The sequence below is a fragment of the Argiope bruennichi genome, chromosome 3, assembly GCF_947563725.1.
Source record: "Argiope bruennichi chromosome 3, qqArgBrue1.1, whole genome shotgun sequence".
Lineage (NCBI taxonomy): Eukaryota > Metazoa > Arthropoda > Arachnida > Araneae > Araneidae > Argiope > Argiope bruennichi.
This window is the reverse complement of record NC_079153.1, coordinates 30,843,764-30,868,740: the sequence shown is the minus strand read 5'-3', so window position 1 is coordinate 30,868,740 and position 24,977 is coordinate 30,843,764. Positions and strand designations below refer to the sequence as shown.

The following is a 24,977-nucleotide window of genomic DNA, read 5'->3' as shown; positions in this document are numbered from 1 at the left end:
TCAATATCTACAACATTTAAATTCATAATTGCTTGGAGTGTACTTTTACTAAATTTTTATATTATTCTTTGAAGACTAAAAATTTTTGGTTTGTTTGGTTTGTGTTTTTTGTTCTTTGTTCATTTCTCATTATCTTTTATTTGTGTGCATTTCGTGTCTAATCGATAATTTTTTTTAATTGCTATGAAGCACTGTAACTGGAATTTTTTTATGTGCATTCTTATACAAGTAAATAAAATTTCAGAAAAAAAAGTCTATGCCAAGAAAAATTAATTTACTTTTGTAATTGTTTTTAAAATATTCAGTTTAAAATAAGAAAGAAACAAATTTTCAAATAAGACAGGAAGGAAATAAATTTAAAAGAAGTAAATTTACATCCAAAAAAAATTTAATGGAATGGAGAGAGTTCACAAGGAATACTTTTGGACTCCATGGTGCACCATCTCCAAATAAAACATTAAATGCGAATTTAAGGAGATTGTTTTAATAATTAATTTCCAATAAAATTTACTTGTGTTAGTGACAGTTTTGCTATTTTATTAGAGCTTATTGGGGTGACAACTGTCATCTCTGTAAATAAGATTAAGAGCCAAGAAAGACCATCACGTGACTTTGTTATTTCTTATTCAAAACGTAAATCTTTGCCAAACATATTTCGTCCTTTCATCTGTTATCTGAAACAAGAGCTGAAAATTTAATAATGGCAACCATATCAGAGATAAATGTTTGGCAATAGCTGAAAAGTTTGTAATCATACAAAGCAATAACTTGCGTCGCATGCAGCTTGTTTCCAGTGATGTGGAAATCGTAGAGTACCTGAAAATCCTGCCAGTTCTTTCGATTGTTCAATGGAGAATTCTATGTCCTTGAGAATTTCTAGAACAGTCCCGCGCAGAATACCTTGAAGTGAAACTGTCTGCTTTAGATTCATAATAGAAGGGATTTAAATCCAGAAAAAAGTGGCTGTCAGACGTAGGAGAAATTTTACAAACAGTCACGAAATACTATAGAAATTTTACAGATTTTCAGCTTGATACACCAATTCAATAGAACATGTACAGATTCAGATATTCTACGATAGAATTAGAATTGTTGTTAGAAACAAATCGTACAAGAAGCTGGCAAGAATTTCTGGAACAGCCCCGATCCGAGTGCCTTGAATCGCTCTGTCTCGTTTCAAATCATAATCATATGGATTTAAATCCGAAAAGAACGACTGCCATACCTAACGAGCAAAAAATCAGTCACGAAATCCTATGGAAACTTCCCAGAGATTTTGATCCTGATACACCAATTCATCAACAGAACATGTACAGATTCAGATATTCTATGACTTGTACATTGTTAGAAACAAATCGTACAAGAAGCTAGAAAAATTGTGGATGCTTCAAATCAATATAACACTGCATCGCCCTATATACATAGCTACCTTTATTAATTTTCCATCCCTTGAAGATTCTATTGTATGATTTTGGTTTGCAAATTATTTCCTTGACAATAGTCCTAGATGGCATATTAATACTATCTTCTAATTTTTTTTCCAAAAATCATGCCATCAAATGTCAATGTAAATATCAATTCCAATAGAATAATAACATTGGTAATTTCATAATACAAGCAAGAAAAGAAATTGAAGATCCCTTTCTTCCACTTACCGTGGTAACATACAATTTATATGTTTTCCCCGGTTTCATGAAAATTCCTTTCTCTGTAGGGTTATAACCTTCGTATGGGGAATGAATAGCCAAAAACAGACCCGTCCTATGTCCAGGAATGAATTGTTCGTCTTCTCTGACATTGAAAATCATTATTAAAGCAGGGATCTCTAAAATGAGAAAAAAATTCATTCAAAACAATACTTATATTTCTAAAACTTATATTAAATCCATTATGTAATTATAGTTGACTACTAACACAAGCTCTAAATAATGCGAAAAAAATCTGAATGACCGAAGGCCGCGATAGCAATGCGGGAACTAAAGTTAATTCCTAAGGGCCACGGTACACCCGTCATCGGTAATCATCAAACACCTCGTCAGACCATTTCTGTACTGACCAGGGCGGCGAGAACCAATCCTCATTCCAGAAGTTTTTCATTCCCATTTTTGAGGTCCCCCCCCCAGGTGGGAAGTTTATTGAGTAAAACTAAATTACAAAGAAAAAAATTATTTTTTTGAATATAAAATTATTAACTTCGATTAGAAAAATTCAAAAGTGTTGCAACACAAAGCAATTTTTAGCTCATGAAATTAATAAAACCATCATGTTAATCTTTTTCGAATAACGAATTGATCCTATGAAGAAAGTTTTGCACAACTAAATAAAGATTCGTCTTTTTTTTTTTTTTTTAAATAAAAACCAATATTTATTTTTTGCTGACATATTTTAAAAGCTAAAGATGAAAAAATTGTAGAATTTGAAGAGTATACCAGATTACAACAATTTTTATTTAAATGATCAATACTTTAAAATAAAGTCAAAGCTTTTACGTGAACAAATTTTTAACCGTGCTACACAACTTCTTTTTTCAAACAAACAAAAATCTTCATTCAACCTTTTTTTTTTAAGATGGAATAAAATATACCTTATCTACACTAGAATTTAAAGTGGGTGGGTTTAAAGTGGCTTAAATATTATCATTCGATCTTTTCGATTTTTCGATAATAGTTGAATTTAGTTTGTGAAAACTCTTAATTCTAAGTGAAGTCAATTCATACTCAAATGAAATATAAAATGCAAATTAACATTTGTGTATTTCCCAAAAAGGAAAAAAAATGTAATGATTAGATAAAATGTTACTAATGGAAATGTCAATAATGTAATGTTAACAATGTTGTAAATGTTAATAATGTAATGTTAGTAATGTTGTAAATGTTAATAATGTGATGTTAGTAATGTTGTAAATGTTAATAATGTAAAATGTTATAATTAGATAATATTTAGTACACTTTATAGTTGCGCATTAGTGACTCTGACTTCACACGAATTTATTCGTTTATTCTCTTTGTCCACACTTATTAATTATATGCTCAAGGCTCATTATCTATATTCTTAGTTTAAAAAAAGAGCTCTAATATTTCTTTTCAATGTAATATTCAAAGTTCCATCGTTCTGCTGCAAATAAAAAATATTTTTTTTAAAAATAACTGTTTTATAGAGAATTACTTCGAGAATCATTTATTACTTTTTATATGATTAAAATTTAAAATGTAAAATTTATAACAAAATTACGTTGTTACATTTAGCGAGAGTACGGATTGACAACATTTTATTAGCATATATATAACCATTTTTAGAATTACGTTTACAAAAATTAGGGTGCAGTAAGTCAGCAACTTGAATCATGAAATTTACCTTTTTGAAATTAGGTCCTAAAATATCCTTTTCGGTTGTTAAGGTGTGTTTATTTTTTACCAATTTTATTCCAATGCAATTTTATTATTTACTTGAATCCACGGCGACTGGCTGCATTGGTTGTGTTTCATTTCAATTAAATTTGTTATGGCTAATTGGATATTTACGATTCTCCCAATGAAATAATTTTTAAGAAATGTCAAACTGTGAAAGACATGTAAACCATATTATTTTAATAACGTTGAACCTGTGATATTTATTGCGTATATGAATCTTCCCCAACGAAATCGAATCCCATGACACCACAGTATCATTAGAAATGCAAAAGTTATAGTGATATGTTTTCTGATTGTGAGCTCTTAATTTTACTTTCCTATTCCTTAATAGAAACTTTCTTCCTCGGCTTTCAAAAACGGAAAAAGTGTCAAGCGTTAAATAATAAAACAAAAAATAGATTATTAATGAAACAATGAAAAGGATTTGTATTTCATTGGATAAAAAAATTACTGTATCAACTTTTTTGCAAGAAGATTATTTTAAAATTGCAATAAATATTAAAAAGTAATTATCATTAAAGATTAAAAAATAAAAAAAGCATAAGGAAAAACATTCGTGTCAACTAAATTGGTATCAATAAAAAGATAATTCTTTTTCATTTAAAATGGCGTAAGTTTTATCATTTCAATTTTGTGAAATGATATTTTCGGAAGTAGTCGCGGTGGAAACGCCAAAATCTCACTTAAGTTTGAATTAAAATTTAAATAAATCCCTCCAAAGGGCACTTCCTCAACCCTTAAAGTAAATTTGCGTCAAATTTCGAAGTTCTATGTCAAACGTTGTGGTTTATAGCGAACCAACATACATACATTCTCTTTCATTATTTGTTGAGATTCGCAGTTTTATAAAATCATTACTATAATAAGATTTGAGGATAAAAATAAAAATAAATGATTTTGAATATATTTACATATCATTTTTCTTCCATTACACATTATGCATTCATTCCAAATATTTATTATCATTTTAAACTATGAATAATAAAATTATAACATTTACTTCATAAAATATGAGAACAATGCGTAGATTCTAATGAAATTTCTCGAGAAAATTTTAAAAAATATGACATCACTTTTATTTTCAAAACGCACTCACGTTGTTCATCAAATTTTATAGTTAATTCTTATTCAAAAACAACTTTTTCTTGAAATATGTCGATCCGAAGTCTAAATGCATAGATTAAGAATTGCTTATAAATCAAACTAAAATGAGCTAGAATTTTGCATTAATAGAGCCACATGTACAGGCTGCTTTGCATTACCGCAGTGAGAATCGGTCCTCCAATTGTCCAATAATTCTACAATTATTTCCAATCCTTATAAATAAACATTCAATCACTTAATTATAATTTCAAATCTATTTCTATATTTAATTAGTCTTCATACATTTTCAGCTGGTATTACATCTTTTTTATTCTTTTTTAATGAGGTCCGTATATTTATTTTGATATACAGTTTTTCAATAACTTTATGTCTGTAGAAAGCTCAGAAATTACACGAGGTCTCAGATAAAATTTTATCGAATATAAACTTTTTTTTTTTTCCAAATTTCCAAAAAGAGATGAAAATCTGCTTATCGTTTAGTAAAATAAACAGATCCTCTAATCTTTCATTTCATCTTTTTCCTATAATAGTTTTTTTAATATAAATCTTTCTCGTCGTTTAAAACAAAAGTTTATGTGATAATGTTTTAGAAATATTATTATTCTTACCAATCATCTTTTGAATATCTGTTGTTTGAGGCTCCTTATAGCTATCAATAACGGTGAACATGCTGTAACATGCCATTCTACCAGAACCACCAAGGCTTTTTGCTCTAATGAAAGGTCCCAATACTTCTTCTTCTTCAAAATTCCTAAAAATTTAATATTTTGAAACAAATTAATTTTTAAAAGTGAAGTGGAGACGGTTTACATTCATGAAAACAATTTAACAGGAAATAAAACATGATAATTTGAATGATGGTCGGTTTTAAATTATACTTTTAATTGGCCGAAGACAAAACAATCAGAAAAATTATGCTGCATAATTCTTTTCTTTGTCATACTTCTTTAAATATATACGCAGAAAACTACTTGTAATTTTAAAATTCAAGTACATTTTTCTACAAAAAAAAAACATTATAATATTGTTACAAACCTATAATGTTGCTTCCCAGCACGGTTAGTTCAATTACTGGAAAGACCGATTTATGAATAGCTCTGTTGAGTGCTGCTCGGGAACCCAGTCAGTGATCCCAGTGCTTGGCAACAAACTTGGCGACCCTTTGGCGACGAATTTGGGCGACTTTGGCAACAAAATAGATATTGCGGAAACTTCGACAATTTTAGCAATCCAGCCAATAGCAATCAAGATACGCCTGATTGGCCAAGAACCTTCTTGGCCCATCTCTCAGGAACTATAAAAGGCTAGAAGTCTCAAACTACTGTCAGTTGGAGTCGTGGAAAGATACGGTGAAGTGCAAGCATTGTGTGGAGCTCAAGCTTTTGCTGAATTGAACTGTGTGCCGAGTCCTGGCGTTTATTGTGGAAGTAGCATCGAATCGTGTGTGGAGTAACCAGTCATATAGTAGTGTGTCGGCAGTTGGATACAGCTAAAGCGAGCGGATAGTGGAGAATTGCAGGCTTCTGAAGAGGACATTGATTGATACTACGTGGATTCCTTCTTCTGCTGAATTCTGTCTGGCTGCTTTGTGTGATGTAGCTGTTATTACTACCGATTACAACTTGTTTGGGCTACTGTTTGTTGTATTGTGCTGTCCTCTGTTCGTCTCGGCTGTATATTTGTCATGTTTGTATTAGTGTCCTCCGTGTTAATAAACGTTGTCGTTGTTTTCTACTGAGGCCTGCTGATTATTTTCACACCATACACCCATTACAAGCGAACACGGTGATTTTACGGACTTAGTGGATTTGAGAGCTCCGTAACAATAACATAAACAAGAAATATGGATTGTTTTCCATCTTAACATCTAGTTTACTGTTTGTAAACTAGATGTTCTTATTATAACCAATTAAAATTATACAATGCATTTAAAGAGGTAGAATATAAAGTTAAAAATGAAATCAGAGTTATTTCGAGTCAAATGGAATTTCAAATGTGTCTGGAAAACATTCCGATTGTTACTTCATAGAATAATTACCCCAGATTTTTATTCGCAGAGTATGCTCGGAGAAATTTTGCTAAGGTAAAAAGTTCAGAATGTAATCAATTTTTTTTTAACCAAGCTTATTAGTATTTTGAATATAATTTATAACAAATTCCTTTTTAAAAAAAAGGTAGGAAAGGAAAGATAATTAAACTAATTTTTTAACAATATACTAACAACTTCTTAAGTACTTTAAAGGAGAAAAAACGCATTCTCTAAAATTTATACAAGTAAATAATTTCGATAACGAAACTCACAAGTGTTACTTGCTTCTAAAGATGATCAGTTCCAATAGGTTTATAAATATGTTTGGTACTTTGTGATTATCCTGTTGACTTGTCAACGCTCGCGAAAATGAGCCAATGCTTGCGAAATGCGCCAATCCTTTGGCAATTTTGCTTTTATTGACGCAATTTGCGGTTATTGGCGCAAAGCTACCTTTTGGCGATAATATCGGGTTTGACGAAAATGGTCGACAGGATAATTCCAAAGCACCATATGTTCCAGTATGTTTTTGATAATTCAATTACTGTTTTTTTAATTATTTTTATTCTTTCTAACTAGTTTTTCACATTTAAATCTCATGCAAAGGATTTAGCTATTCTAAACGCAACAGCGCACAAAAATTGTACTAAATATTTGTGCTACACCTGGTGGACAAAATAGGCGTACGAAATATCTAATCAGATTTCTATGCTCGATGACCATATCGCATATGCTTTTTTAAATTAATACGAACATTTGTTGAGTAGCAAATAGAAAAATTTATTCTATCACAGTTCTCCATGATTAGCCAATAAAGATGGCTAAATGCAAATGAGAATATTAGAAAAGATACTGATGATATTGATATAGATAATGAAGAATTAAACCCAAGTACCTATAAATTGTTTTGATGCTAAATGAGCACATGAGCATTTATTTATAGAAATTAACATATTATGATAGATATCAAATATGACGATGGATGAAGAAATGGAGAAAAAAAACCAGTTATAAAGTAACTATTGAACGATAAATTGATTCGAATCCATCAATTGCCATAATATACAAATAGAATAATATTATCTTTACAAAACACGGTTACATTCAAATCCAAAATCTTTTGGAATCTATGATTTTGGTTAAATCTTTTGGAATCTATGATATTAATAATCAAAAGATTATTAAAAGATTTCATTTGATAATCTTTTGGGAATAATACATACATTTTCTGAGCGTTTTCAGTCCCGATAAAATTTAATAATATCTAAATGAAATCTGTCGAAATCAGAAGCGTAATAAAATCAAAATTTTACATTAACTTCCAAACTTTATTGTAAACTTATATATTATTTTATTTCTTTAATTTAGATGTAAGTTCAGTCAGACATAATAAAACGCTAATAAAAATAATTTGAATTTTATAATTTTTTTAACAATTACCTTTGCTGTAGAAGAAGATCTTCGGCATTTTCTCCTATATCTTGAAGATCTTTTAAAGTCAAATTATCGAGAAGCTCATAATATTCTTCCTTCGGTACCTGCAAAGCAAGAAATAGCTTATTATTCAGGAATATAGTCAATATTAATAAAATAATTTTAGTTATTTCCTTTTATTGTCGACTCTTTTATTGTCATTAGCTATTCTTTATTTATTGTTATACTTTTGAAAGGGAGCATACAATCAGAAAAACGATTATTATTACTTAAAACAATACTTTACTAGCTATTCTTTATTTATTGTTATTCTTTTGAAAGGGAGCATACAATCAGAAAAACGATTATTATTACTTAAAACAATACTTTACTAGCTATTCTTTATTTATTGTTATTCGTTTGAAAGGGAGCATATAATCAGAATAACGATTATTATTGCTTAAGACAATACTTTACTAGCTATTCTTTATTTATTTTTATTCTTTTGAAAGGGAGCATACAATCAGAAAAACAATTATTATTACTTAAAACAATACTTTATTAGCTATTCTTTATTTATTGTTATTCTTTTGAAAGGGAACATATAATCAGAATAACGATTATTATTACTTAAGACATTACTTTATTGGCTGTTCTTTATTTATTGTTATACTTTTGAAAGGGAGCATTTTATCAGAATAACAATTATTACTTAAAACATGCTTTATTAACTATTCTTTATTTATTGTTATTCATTTGAAAGGGAGTATTTAATCAGAATAACGATTATTATTACTTAAAACAATACTTTACTAGCTATTCTTTATTTATTGTTATTCGTTTGAAAGGGAGCATATAATCAGAATAACGATTATTATTGCTTAAGACAATACTTTACTAGCTATTCTTTATTTATTGTTATTCTTTTGAAAGGGAGCATACAATCAGAAAAACGATTATTATTACTTAAAACAATACTTTACTAGCTATTCTTTATTTATTGTTATTCGTTTGAAAGGGAGCATATAATCAGAATAACGATTATTATTGCTTAAGACAATACTTTACTAGCTATTCTTTATTTATTGTTATTCTTTTGAAAGGGAGCATACAATCAGAAAAACGATTATTATTACTTAAAACAATACTTTACTAGCTATTCTTTATTTATTGTTATTCGTTTGAAAGGGAGCATATAATCAGAATAACGATTATTATTGCTTAAGACAATACTTTACTAGCTATTCTTTATTTATTGTTATTCTTTTGAAAGGGAGCATACAATCAGAAAAACAATTATTATTACTTAAAACAATACTTTATTAGCTATTCTTTATTTATTGTTATTCTCTTGAAAGGGAGCATATAATCAGAATAACGATTATTATTACTTAAGACATTACTTTATTGGCTGTTCTTTATTTATTGTTATACTTTTGAAAGGGAGCATTTTATCAGAATAACAATTATTACTTAAAACATGCTTTATTAACTATTCTTTATTTATTGTTATTCATTTGAAAGGGAGCATATAATCAGAATAACGATTATTATTGCTTAAGACAATACTTTACTAGCTATTCTTTATTTATTGTCATTCTTTTGAAAGGGAGCATACAATCAGAAAAACGATTATTATTACTTAAAACAATACTTTACTAGCTATTCTTTATTTATTGTTATTCTTTTGAAAGGGAGCATATAATCAGAATAACGATTATTATTACTTAAGACATTACTTTATTGGCTGTTCTTTATTTATTGTTATACTTTTGAAAGGGAGCATTTTATCAGAATAACAATTATTACTTAAAACATGCTTTATTAACTATTCTTTATTTATTGTTATTCATTTGATAGGGAGTATTTAATCAGAATAACGATTATTATTACTTAAAACAATACTTTATTGGCTATTCTTTATTTATTGTTATTCTTTTGAAAGAGAGTATTTAATCAGAATAACGATTATTATTACTTAAAACAATACTTTATTAGCTATTCTTTATTTATTGTTATTCTCTTGAAAGGGAGCATATAATCAGAATAACGATTATTATTACTTAAAACAATACTTTATTGGCTATTCTTTATTTATTGTTATTCTTTTGAAAGGGAGCATATAATCAGAATAACGATTATTATTACTTAAGACATTACTTTATTGGCTGTTCTTTATTTATTGTTATACTTTTGAAAGGGAGCATTTTATCAGAATAACAATTATTACTTAAAACATGCTTTATTAACTATTCTTTATTTATTGTTATTCTTTTGAAAGGGAGTATTTAATCAGAATAACGATTATTATTACTTAAAACAATACTTTACTAGCTATTCTTTATTTATTGTTATTCTTTTGAAAGGGAGCATATAATCAGAATAACGATTATTATTACTTAAGACATTACTTTATTGGCTATTCTTTATTTATTGTTATTCTTTTGAAAGGGAGCATTTTATCAGAATAACAATTATTACTTAAAACATGCTTTATTAACTATTCTTTATTTATTGTTATTCATTTGATAGGGAGTATTTAATCAGAATAACGATTATTAATACTTAAAACAATACTTTATTGGCTATTCTTTATTTATTGTTATTCTTTTGAAAGAGAGTATTTAATCAGAATAACGATTATTATTACTTAAAACAATACTTTACTAGCTATTCTTTATTTATTGTTATTCTTTTGAAAGGGAGCATATAATCAGAATAACGATTATTATTACTTAAGACATTACTTTATTGGCTATTCTTTATTTATTGTTATTCTTTTGAAAGAGGGCATATAATTGGAATAATATAAACATTATCACAGCAACATTACTTCATTGGCTATTCTTTATCCATAGTTATTCTTTTGAATGAAGTATATAATAAGAGTACTTAAAATATTATTTTATGAGCTATATTGCAGAGACTTTGATGGGATATTTTTAAACTCGCTAAAGTCAAAAATAATTATATAAATAAATTTCTCATTCATTTCAGTATGCCAAGAATAAAAGTTCTTATCGCTGACAAAATTTTTGAAAGTTTCTTACCATTGTCGTTTCATTTTTTCCGCAGTAAGAACGATGCTTGCGGCAAAAATCTTTATCAGCTTCATAACAGCGCTCAGGAAACGTTGCACAAAATTTCTTTCTGTTAATTCTGAAATCAATTATATTAAATTATTAGAAAATTTTCAAATAAAATAATAATAAAAAATTTCAGGCGATCAATGAATAAACTTAATAAATAGTATTTGAATTAAGCATTTTGGGTTCGTAAACAGTACATTTGTACTCTTTTAGTTTCACATTTCAACAAGCAACACATTAATGATTTATTCTTATTTAATTTTTTAATTTGTTAATTCTGCGAAAATGCGTTTAGTTTTCACTTATTTACTTATTTAAAATACAGGGTGGTTATAATTAAAGTTCCCCTATAAACAGCATCATGGTGACGGGTTCATCAAACGGGTGAATGGATTGCAAAAAAATTTGATATATAGACTATAAATCAAATTCCGAAATCACAGAATTCCGAAAAAAAAAAATTATTTCCAAAATGTCCACCAGAGGGCGCCTTTTACGGAAGAAATTTAAACACAATAAATGACCAAAACGGAATACAGAAACAGTACTAATTCATTGAATAGTTTCTGATCATCTTGTCATCGAACCACATTAAGTAAAGGTAAGAAAAAAATAACAGTAAGCTGTTTGAAGGGGAAAAAAAAACAGTTCAGTTTGCAGAAGCAACAAAAGATTAGGCTGAAATTGCCCTAGAGGAGCAGTTGGTAAACGTGTCCAGGATGATATAGGGGAAGGTGCTCCATGTGACCACCCTCATTCACCTGCAAAATTTCAAGTGGATTAACAGTGCGTTCAACGGCAAATCGTAACTAATCAGATGTGATGCTTCGCACATGAAGCGTTATGGAGTTCTTTAAATCATTCAACGTCGCAACAGGATACCGCCATCATTACAGCCGGAAACATTGACATGAAACATGACAACGACTGCAAACGTTTCTTACCCTAACCTGTTTTGCATAAAGCTTCCCTCTTCTTCGCAAGCATGCAAATCTCGACATTTTTTCTAGAACTAACAGCTTTTCCCCGTTTGACATTTTATTACTCATAATTCTTGTTCTGGATTGTTAATATTGTTTCTGTATTCCATTTTTGGTCATTTATTGTGTTAAATTTAATGTTTTTCCGGAAAAGGTGCCCTCTCGTAAACATTTTGGAACTATTTTTTTTTCCCCTGAAATTCCGTGAGCGCATCTCCTGTATTGTCTATACACCAAATTTCGTTGCAATCCGTTCATCCGTTTGCGTTGTAGGATGCTGCTTATAGGGGAAGTTTAATTATAACCATCCTATATATCTCATAGGAAAAAAAATTAAAATAATAAAATTCTTGAGGATTAATCATAATCATTAATTAATTTATTTATCAATTGCAAATAAGAGTATTTAATAATCATTATGAGATTATAAAAAATAATGAATTTGAAGCAAATATAAAATTAAAAATTCTTATTTTACAGAATTATTTAATATTACAGAATCGTTTAATGACTGGTTAAACAAAATATAGCAAAACAAGTTAAATGAATAATTATTCCATCATATTATAAATAGAAATACTTAATTTTTCTTCCTCTTTTAAAATAATAATAATTCAATTTGATTTAATGTTAAATGCTTTATTTCATATACTTCCGCAACAATATGAATTTCAGTAGCATTAATAAAAATCAGAGAATCAAATCACCATCTAAAGTGGTCTCTCACAGATATAGGTCTCTTTAAAAATAAAATTAATAATGTTAAATTCCTTTAATTTATTTAATAATGATTTTAATAACAAAATGCAGCGATATATTTTAGTTCTAATATTTTATAGCTAACAGAATGTGTATTTTTTACAAGTTAGTTAATTTGGCAATTAATAACATTATCTAATAGACCTGCCTATAGACCTAATCAGAAATATCTGCCACTGTGAGTAAAAATGCATTAGTAATTAAATTCACAATTTTGATGTATTTTTATAATAATAAGCTATATTTCGTTCTTTTACCCCTCAAGAAACAAAATAATTTCTTGAAGAGGCTACTTGCAAATAATGTTCTTGAACACTAGAGCAAGGAATGGAAAAAAAATTTAGACAGGAGATTTAAAAAAAAAAAAAAAAAAAAAAAAAAAGCTATATGCTAACAAGGTTCTTTGTAAAATAAATCGGCATTTTGAAAACTTATAATCTATAACCTAATCTATTTTTAAAGCTATTAACTGTTTAGGAATCAGTTATTGTTTATCTAACTTTTCAATGAATTTAGAAGTTTTGTTGACAGAATCAGGCTCGTTTTCTATTCGATCTTCGTCTGAATTGTCAAAACTAGACTTCGCGAGCCATAGATAACTTAAGCGTAGAATTTTTTGTTCTTTATTTTCCTGTCTTAAAGGAAATAAAAGATCGAAATCAGATAAGATATTGCTTATAAACTTCTTAAAAATAATTAATTTCATGGTTTTCTATTTATTACATTACTATAAGATATTTTATTAAAAATTAGAAGCTGAACAATTTACAAACTATCCCTAATCATTTTTATTATTAAGATTTTACAAAGAATTTCCTAATTATTATACATTTTGTTAGTATCATAACCATACATATCGTAAAGAATTTGCTGTTGATTATGACTGCATCTGAATTTTAAATCAATTAAAAATGTCATTGATTAAAGAAAGGACGCAGAAGTTTCTACCCATTATTGTTGCAAAAAGTAATCCCTGGCATATTGATCGTCTTTGGATTTTCGATACGGATGTCCACAATAGTAGGATACTGAAAAATGTGATAAAGCAGCGTATAACTCTGATAGAAAAATCCAGAAAAGCAGAAGAGCAGGACGAATATCTTGAAAGCTTTTCGATATGTATTTTCGGTTGATATGATATTTGACACGGCGGTAAGAGAGGACTCCCTGAGAACCATCGACGTGTAATTTTTCAACGATTTTTTCTGTTTTAAAACGCCATCTTCTGTTTTAAAATCTATTTCCACCATCTGAAAGGGAAAATATAGGAGTTTAGTACGAAAATATGCATAATCAGCTTCCTATTTTTAGTAAATAATTTTAAAAATGAGTGCTAAAACAGAAACCCGAGCAGGTTTATTCCCCTTATTGTTTTATAATAGCGTGGTCTGTTCAAGAAATTTTGAAAGATTTTATCTTTTGCTTTTTTTTTATACGTAGTAAAAAGAAAGTATAGGAATCATAAAAAAAAAAAAAATCGAAGTCGAGATTTTGATGATTCTCCACATTTTAGACCTCCCTCAGCTCGAAAAATACGCTTTTGAAAAATGTTAACATAGCTCGAAACATAGTTAAAAAAACATAGCTCAAAAACGCAATGAGATTGTCGGTTAAAATTCGGTATACGTTCTATACACCAAATTTACAGATATCTATCAAATTTCGAATAAAATCTCATCAGAGGAGGTCCATCTGTCTGACTGTTTAAATATAAGTTAACATGATAATTACAAAACGAAGAGAGCTGGATAGATGAAATTCGGCACACAGATTTAACATCTATTGTGTAGACACCTATCAAGTTTTGAGACACATCCAACATGGAATTGACCATCTGTCAATCTGTACTTATGTAAACGTGATAACTCAAAAACCGCAATGAAATAAATATATAAAATTTTGTACGAGATTTTGGGACTATACGTGTAGTTTTTGGCTAAATGTTGGTTTCAATTGGTCCAGGAAAACTGTCTAAAACACAAATTCGATGCTCAGATATAATTAATTATATGCCGTGGATTAATCGCCAAAAAACTCGCCAAGGATGACATGATCGACGCCAATGCCATGTAAGGCTTTCTCAGAGATGACACCTTTATGACAAAGTATACGAGAATGATTTGGGGAGACCATTGCCACTGGTTTTTAATAAATAGCAACAAATAATTGATTTTATATGCATGAATATAATAGGATATTTAATGATGAATGATTATTAAGTTGAAATATTTTAATGCTTAAAATAAGGAAATCGTTTTATGCAGAATATCTATATAATGATAATAATAATAATTATAACAAGAAATGTGAAAGTAAACATTAATATCAAGTCATTTGAATATTTAATTGACTTTCCTTCTCTTCCTTAATAAAAGGATATAATCCAAATTTATTCTGTTTATGCTTGTTTCACAATCGGAAGGATTTTATAATACAATTATCGAGGAAAAATCTTGATTTAAAAAAAAAAAAAGAGAAACAGAAATTTAATGTTTTCTAAACAGAATCCAGTAGATTCACAATGTTCGCACACAAAGCGAAACATGATGAATCTATTGAAACGGAATAAAAGTCCTCTATTTATACAATTATCTATATTTGTACTATTGTCAATTCATAGACAAATTCATGATGGCCATTTTGCTTTGATAAAGCTTCCGGCCAACTGCAATTTAATGAATTTTGCAGATTTATCAAAGAGAAAGGATCACATTTCCTTCTAAAATATGACCGTAACTAATGCTAAAACATACATGGCTCCATAACAGCCAAGAGATACTGGCAATGTATTCAGATCATCTCCTGTGTGTGAGAGAAAAAACACACGAGGATATAATTTTCTTTCAGTTTTACCATTGAAAAACAAATTGCAAAAGATATTTTTTATCCCAGAAGTGAAACATAAAGCTTTGCTAAATTATCATACAAGTAAATTTTTTTAAGAAAATTGGTTCCATATCAAAAATAAGAGAAAAAATCATGTTGAAAAATATATTGAGAATAAATATAAATTTATTAAAATAATATGCAAGTCTTAAATATATTTTGTGCTTTCACTTTAATATACTTTCCCCAACACAAGTCGCAAAAGTTGCATGATTCTTTTTGTGCCAGGAAATATTAAAATTCATGACTGTGATTTTTGTCTCCCGTTATTAAACATTGAGACAAGATTTTAACAAGTTTTTCATCCCAACAGCTACACTGAAAGCAAATTTTCATTTTTCTCAAAAACTTATTGCAAAGGTGACAAAACATAAGAAAATCTGTTCCTAAAATATACATAAAAATTTAATACTAAATGTGGCGGAGAAATAATCTTAAAATTGTGTATTATAAAAAAAAAATCTAACGTTTTTTTCAGGATAGCTGCAAAAGGCATTTATTTATTAAAAACAAAATGAAGCATGATGAATCTCCTATATTGACCAGTTTATTAAAAGAGAGGACCGACCTCATAATGTGCATTCCTGAGGTAGCAAGATTTCTAAATTCATTTCTGAGAAGAATGAGAGTCACAACGAGATGTGGAGAAAAGGTCTCATGTAATATGATAAACATCCTTTGTGTTTCAAGTGATCTTCTCATATTTCAATATACATATATATAAAAGAATTTTTTAGAAATTCAATTTTATTTTTAAAGATTTCCTAAGAACATGTAGTTCTAAGTATGTTTGCATTTTATAAAATTACAATGCAACATGATACTTCAGTTTTTAAAGCTTGGAAATATTTTGGTCATTTTTGGTTATATTTCTAAAGCATAGGTTTTAAATGTATAAAGTATACAAACTCATGAAAATGATGCAAGGGGCTATATTTTAATCTGAAACGATAAGCCTCTTTCCAATTTAGTAAATACACAGGAATTATGGGTACAGATCTCGAAATTTTAAGTGGCAGGTAGATAACTTTCAGACTCTAAATTTTAAAATAACAGTAACATAAAAAGGAAGCAATCCTCGAAAACCAAAATTAAAATTTTGCGAAATTAATAATAGGTTGGATTTTTTTTAGTTTCAGAGCATTGAAAATAAATAAAGGCTTGTCCCATTTCTTTTATGAAAGAAATTATATAAACTTAGATAACAATTAAAACAGTATTTTAATAATACGAAATATACAATGGCTTCTACACAATTTAGTATGATACCACTTATATTTTGAAGGAATCTAAACGGAAATGCATACTGAAACAATGTCCGAAATCGCTTACCTTTATGAAATTTTGTGTCTACGATGGCAGAAAGTTTCCAAATGACAGAAAGTAAAGTGCGAAAATATACTTTGCAAGCGTACCTTTCCTATATTTGCTACTAATTGTGTAATGAAAATCATGTGTTAAAAACAGAATTTTTTTCCCTGCTTTCATTACAATTGTCATCAAATATTCAATATTCCTTCAAAGTGAAACACTCGTTAATATCCATTAAAAGCAGCAACAAGCAAAACTGAGCTTCATAACATATGTAACACACGACATGAGGTTTTGTTGCGTGTTTTTACTTCCACGCCTAGCATGTTCGCTTAAGGTGCCGACAGTTTTTATAATATTCATTACTCGATTTTTTTAGATATATCCATCTAACAACTCTAACAAAAAAAGGTATTGCCAATGGCCATATCATGCTGAAAACACCGGTTCTAATCTGATTACTACAGTCAAATAACATAGGTTGGAATCAGTACTTGGAAACTTGTGAAAGCATTTTAATAAAATACAAAATTAAGGCAACCGAAATAAAATAATTTGGTTTGCAGTAAATTTTTTTCTATTTAGAAAGATTTCACCTCAAATGGATGCATAGATGGCTTTTAATGGCTCACACAACAAAGTATTTTTTAACTTCAAATTTTGATGGACATACGATACATACTTTTTAGAGGCCTTACACCTTTCTGTATAGTATGCTATGTGCATCTCACTAATTTTCTATAATCTCACCTGAAATTTACACTTTAATCTCAAGCGGAAATTAGTAAACTTCAAATAATGAACCATTTCTTTGCTGAAATTATTTTAAAATATATGCCTTTTAACAAATTTCCATCATTCTGTCATATAATCAAAATTAAATCATAAGTACAATAAAATTTGAAAAAAGTTTATTAAAAGAATGCTATTAGAAAAGAACTTGCCCATCATCTCCATCTCTACTAATAAATTTAGATAATAATAAAGAAGTAATAATAATGAAGTAAATTCAGTGAATATGTTGGCGGTCTACAGGTTAAACTGTTTGACTTAGAGATTTAAATTTGGCACAGATATACTTTGAAAAGTGATAAAATGCATCTTAAAGCGATTTTTTTTTTAAAAAAAAAATCGATTTAATATGCACTCAAGATGCAAAATTTAAGATGTTTAAAATTTTAATGAATCAAAAATTAAGGAAAATTGTAACTTTTTTTAAAGATAATTTTTTTTTTAAATATTGCTGAACAAAAATTAGTTTTACATTTTCTTAAAATTCAAAAAAAGTATGAATATTTTTTCAACAATATCAATTTACCTGATGTACAGCTTTTTTTTTTATCAATTTTAAATCCATTTTTAAAAATATTTGAAACTTTTTTTTACAACAATATATTTTACTGTTGTAAAAAAACTCATATTATTATCATCATTGCAAGAAATATATCATCGATTACTTTTAACGATGAAGGTATACTGTTATGGCCATAACAGTAATAGCACTTCTTCCATAATGAATAGGCTTTCTATTAAGACACTATGTTGAATTTATTTATTTTCAATAAATTCAGTATACTGAATTTACTATAGATAGATGATCTCAGAACATTAGATCTATTTATGCCTGAAGTCTATGCATTCCCCAACTGCTATCAAACAGTTAATCGTTTCTCCAACATTTTGTCGCTAATGACTAATCTGATAAAATCGAATCTATGCACAAAAAATCTAAACGGTTTTTCAATGCTCTAGTGTGCAAATTAGGAAAATAGAATATAAATTTAAATAATGTTTCCTGAGTTGTTGTTGATCCAATCTTACAAGGCATGACTCAATGATGCCATATTAGGATATTATTCTTAGATAGTAAATCGAATCCATCAAATAACTGATTAATTGAAAATAAATATAAGAAATGGATTTCCGTTGTGCTATATGAGTTTTTAGAGTAGCAAAGAATAGAACAGGTCATAGAACGGGCAAGTAAAGAATCACTTCATAATCAGTTTTTTTTTTTTTTTTTACAATTACATTTACATTTAAAATGCATATTTATTTTATCTACAAACTGAAATCGACAAATAATAAAATGTTAACAATGAAACAATGCATGTTTTGCAGTTATTACTTTATATTTTACATTTGATCAAATATTAACATTATATGTACTATAATTCAAAATATAAATATAATGAAAATGTTCAAAAATATTTTAATTTATATTAATTTCAAATTATATTTAAATAATTTCAACGTAAGATGTAGGCATAGTTAAGTATTATAGTATAGAAAATATTCTGAATTTTCAAAATCAAAATATATTGTAACTTCTTATCTTTACCACTTATTAATAACTTATTACTACATTTATTATCTTGAAATATGTCATATTTTCAGGTTTAGAGATAGGACAACGACCGCACTTTTGAAGAAGGTGTTTTAGTTTCTTTATTATTATTATTATTATTATTATTAAAGTGAAAAAAGAAATAAAAATTAATAATAAAAAATAAAGGAAAAAAACAAATATTAGCTCAAACAAAAAAAAAAATGATATTTTCCAGTAAAAGTGCTAATGGTTGTGTTTTACGTATTAAACAACGTAAATTTTAACATCAATATATATTCCATTGGGTAGATTTCACTTCATTAAATTTTTATTTTCATGTTTATGGATCTTAATTTTTTTAAAAACCAAAGTATACAGAATTTATTTTTAATGTTTTTATAGAATTTAATTTATAATGTATCGCTATCAAAGTACATAAACTGCTTAATTAAATTAAAAATAAGAATAAAAAAGGAAAGAAAGAAAGCTGTCAAGTTGTGACTTTCAGCTTTCAACAAAGCCATGATTAATAATTTCATGTTTGCACAAACAAAATTAAACATTCAACCATAATTTGGCACAAAAGCTGTTAAATAATCGCAGGCAATCATTCCACATATAACTCAGTAGTGTAGTAAACCGTAATAGGTTTCAATGATTGTCTTCTCTCTCTCTTTTTTTAATTTATCAAATTTTCATTGTCTACTCTAGTGTTGAACTCATCAGATTAATATACAGTATATCTACTCTGATAATATTCCAATGACTAATTTTCAAGCCATTAAAAATAGACATATAGTTCCAGTTGGAAGAATATTTTTAATGACATAAAGAATAATATTGTTTGAGTAAATAAATGTAAATATTACGGAATCTAAACACTAATACATATTTAGAATCATACATCATACATATTTAAACACTTAATCATATTAGACTTAATCTTATTACACTTAATCATATCACTTAATATAATTAGAAAGGTATTCTTGAGACACTAAAAAATTTCCCTCTTCTGCGGTTAAAATTGACCGAGTTATGAAGTTTTGAAAATCACTATTTTAGACGATCTCAAAAAATGAATTCTGTAGTCTAAAGTACACTCTTAAGCGATCGTATAAAAATTGAAATGCATACTCATACATATATAGAATCATACATATTTAGAATCATACATTATACATATTTAAACACTTAATCATATTTAGAAAGGTATTCTTGAGACACTAAAAAAATTTTTTTAAGTTTCCCTCTTCTGCGATTAAAATCGGCCGGATTATGAAGTTTTGAAAATCACTATTTTAGACGATCTTAAAAAATGAATTCTACAGTTTAAAGTACACTCTTAAGCGATCGTATAAAAATTGAAATATTCATTAATGTGCTATTAAGTTTAGATTTCGTTCGAATACTTGATATGAGGAGTCATTACTATTATTTCAATAAAAATTTCAATGCTTGATTATTTCTTAGAAGAGATTTAATGTGTCTCATTTCTTAGTCGTTTTCTTTTACCCTTTATAAGCTTAACTTTTACATCTCTCTCTCACACACTTGAAGGGGCCGAATGTTATTAAGTAAAACAGATCTTATAGATAAAAAATAATAAAAATTTTGGTATTTGATTGATTTGTTAACAAAAATACTTGTTTGATTCATTTGTTGTCAAAAGTACTTGTACCATAGAGCATTAAAAGTAAAAATACCTTAAAATTTCTGATAATTATATTTATCATTTAATTTTAAGCAAATTAAAACAATTTGCCACATTTTTTTCAGTACAAAACAAAGGAATTTATAAAAATGGAAAATAAATAATTTCGCTAAATTTTGAACTCCATCTTACATTTAATGTGTCTATCACAAACCATCCCGAGGTTCACATGCTCACCCTCCAAAATATGTATGGGCCAAGTTGGTAGTTCGCCAACACATACACACACATTTATCTTTATTTTAAGTAAAGATAACGGAACTTTTTTATTTAAAATATCGTATCAAGATTGAGCCCCCTCAAAATATGAATAATAATAATAATAATATAATACGTTTTCATATGAATATGAAAAAGTAATTTTTTCAGCTTTATAATTCTTAACAAATTATGATTTTCTTTGCTTTATTAAAAATATTTTTCGAATTGTAAGTATATGCTTGTCCCCAATGGTTTAAATATTAATTACTGGAGCATGATTACTGTGGATACCCTGTATTTTGAAATTCCTTTTTAAACTTCTTGCTTCTTTAAAGAATACTATTAATTCATGTTTAAAATTTAAAATGTATGAAGAAAAATAAATTTATTTATACTACAATACAATTTGGAAGGTTTAATTTAGTATAAAATATGAACTAAGCAAATAATTTTTTCCATAACATATTCAGGCAGAAATAATTGTAACCGTATTTCAAAAATTACCTAAAGTGCGTTACACTCAGGCAGTTATAAGATTCCAGTAAATCACGCATGCGCAGAAGGAAGCACTGAGAGAATGGACAATAGCAAGTTATTGTCTCGACGGTACAAGTACTTGTTACTATATAATTTCTGCACGTTTGGAGTCATTGGGTGGATTGTAGCTGGTTGAATGTAAGCCCTACTTATAAATGCAAATTTTCAAATAATGTAATTGCTATGGAAAAAAGCAAAAAAGCATTAAAAAATTTTTTACTGATTAATTTTAGAGATGCTCACTTTTTCAGCTTCTTGACTTTTTAAAGCTATGCTTGTAGTTTTTAATGGTTGTTTAGCAATTCTGCACTTAAGTTAAAAGTTCATTATGATCATCAGCAAGATATTCTGAATGATCTTCCCTTTTACCATTCAAATATGATATGAAAACTGTAGGTAGAAATGTTAGAGATGTAGGATACTTATTTGAAATGTAGATAATGATTCACGGAATGTAAGAAATAGAATGAGGTTTCTATCTGAATAATATCACCTCCACAATATTCACCATATATAAAATCTCTCTCAATAAGATTTTGAAAAAAAACCTTTGCTCTAAAAATTTCACAGATATAAATAATAAAATAGATATAGTTTGTATTACATTTAATATTCAAAGATATTTATATTCTCTTTATATTGTTAATTTGTAATATTGCTTCACACCACAGTTAGTTCCATCGTAGGAAAGACCATTTTACGAACAGCACTATTGGACTCTGATCGGATGCCGGATCAGTGACCCCCGAGATTGACGACAAGACGACAAACTTGGCCACCATTTGGCGATTATGAAGACAAAATGAATGATACAGAAATTTTCAAGAATTTTGGCTATAGAACCAATAGGAGCTGAGATATGCTTGATCATCGAGAAACTTCTCTGCCCTACTTGGAAAGCTATAAAAGGCGGACAATCCAAGCCGAAGAGAGTCATCTAGTAGTATAGAATAGCATTGTGAGTCAATAGAGAATTAGTTGGACCGGTCCAGCGAACGTTGAATGGAGCTCAAACGATGGGTGAATTGAGCTGTGCGTCGTGTTCTGGTGTTTATTGTGGAAGCAGCATCGAGTCGTGTGTGGAATAGCCAGTCGTATAGTAGTGAGTCGGCAGTTGGATACAGCTAAAGTGTTACAGCTAGAGGAGACAGTGGAGAATAGCACGCGTTTGGAGAGACCGCAGGGAATAACTACATAGATTCCCTCCTCCAACCGAATTCTATCTGTCCACTTTGTGTGCTATGGTTGTTGTTTACTACCGATTACTAATTGTGGGCTAATGTTTGTTCTAAATGTGCTGCTTGTACTGCGTGTATACGTCTCAGGTGTATATTTGTCGTTTGTGTTTTCGTGTCTTCGTGTTAATAAACGTCGTTATTTGTTATTGAGGCCAGTTGCTGATTGTGGTACACCGTACGCCTACTACAAGCGAACCCATTGACTTTACGGACCTAACGGATGTAATTCCGTAACAATATATACTATCATTCTTTGAGTATATTATCATCCTGAATTATATATTTACTTTAAGACAAAATTAGAGAAATGTAATGACTATATTTCCCAAATCCAGGCCACAATCAGCTCTGAATTTGAGTTCAACGCAGAAAAAAAAATCTTGTGCGATGTTATTAGTAGAAATATTTTACTTAGACCATTTTTACAAGTGAAACTGGAAAATATCAAGCATTTAAAGATACTACATTGAATATTCGGAGATATCATGAATATGATGCTTATGAATCTTATTTAGGAAAAAAAAAAAAAAAACCATAATCAGTCATTCAAAATTCAGGCATTTTTTTGCATGAATCTTCATAATTAAAAAAGACGCCATTTTTTTCTTTCTTTGTATTCAACTATCTTAAAAATTTTCAGAATAAAAACTGAACAGTTAAAGGCAATTTCAGGGTGCGTAGTGAAAAATGGAGGCAAAAATTAGGCCCCTTTAAGCACCTGAGGCAAAAATAATTTATTAATTAATTAATAAGCAGCTTTTTGCATGTACATATACATAGACTCGCATATTTTCTTTCATTATAACAATGCATAGTTTATAAAGTACAAATTAAAAAGCGTTTTTTTTTTAAATTTTATATGCGTATTTTTCAGTTTTAATCTTTGATGAAAAACAAAACGCTTTTAATATTCAAATATGATATATCGAATTCCAAAAATGACTATAACGTTTTTTGGAGGTTGAATCAAGCCTCGCTAACTGTGAATGCCAATGCAATCTTTATATTAATACTAGCCGCCTTTGGCGACCAGCCGGTTCGCCAGTATTACCGCTCGTTACAATTTTCAATTAAATATTTTAAGTAACTGGTCTCTTAATAGATTCTCAAACAAAACATTTTTAATCTTCAAATTTTGATAGTCATAGCAAACCTATACTGCTGTTTAGATCGTTTCGTTGAATTTACTATATATATTTTCTTAATGTGTTGTCATTTCCGATAAAACTTGAACTTTAATTTAAAGTGGAAATGCTGAAATTGCAATTAGTATAAAGATATTTTTTAATGAAACCAAGCTTTTTATTTTATTTATCATTTTATTGTTATTTATTAATTATTATTATTATTGAATATGAATTTCAAACAGAATCGCTCGGTATTTAAGTCTTATGTGAATTACAAAATATTTTTCATAATTTATGTAATATCTCAAACAATAATTCAACAAAAATTTCTCAGATTCAGCATAAAATTCCGTTTTTAGTTTTGCTTTCTAAAGGATTGAAATGAAATCAATAAAAATATTTTGTTCCGGCCTATAAATATATTTCAAAAATTATGAAGTCTAAATTTAATGCAGTAAGGTATCCTTTTCTGAGAAATATTCTGGACACACCAAATTTTAAATAAATGAATGAATGTTTCTATTTTCCAAGATCAACTATGACTTATTTATGAAGTTTTGAATATTAAAAATTTAGAAAAACTCAACATTTTCATAATCTTCGGCCAATTAATCTTGAGAAACCGCGCGCTTATTGGCGTATTTTTTTTTTTTTAAACGATCGATGGAAAATCTAAAATTATCCTTTTTTTTATTGAATAGTGATATTCAAATTTTCATAAATCAGTCAGTTTAAGTGATTGATTTAGTTGATTGGAAATTAACTCTTTTTATTTAAAATATTAGTGTTTCATGAACATTTTGTTAATCGTGATTTCAACAGCAGAAGCTTTATGTAAAATCAAAAATTC

At 28.1% G+C, this 24,977-nt stretch overlaps 1 protein-coding gene across 1 annotated transcript in view; it reads right to left on the bottom strand.

The window, feature by feature from the left end:
- LOC129964111 (uncharacterized) overlaps positions 1-24,977 on the bottom strand; it is a 54,561-nt gene that overhangs the window by 14,670 nt on the left and 14,914 nt on the right. Inside the window, exons 2-6 of the mRNA XM_056078796.1 lie at positions 13,733-14,034; positions 11,007-11,115; positions 7,984-8,081; positions 5,123-5,265; positions 1,656-1,825 (exon numbers count right to left, since the gene is read on the bottom strand). Of these exons, the coding sequence (XP_055934771.1) occupies positions 1,656-1,825; positions 5,123-5,265; positions 7,984-8,081; positions 11,007-11,115; positions 13,733-14,034 (822 nt within the window). The remainder of the gene's footprint in view (positions 1-1,655; positions 1,826-5,122; positions 5,266-7,983; positions 8,082-11,006; positions 11,116-13,732; positions 14,035-24,977) is intronic.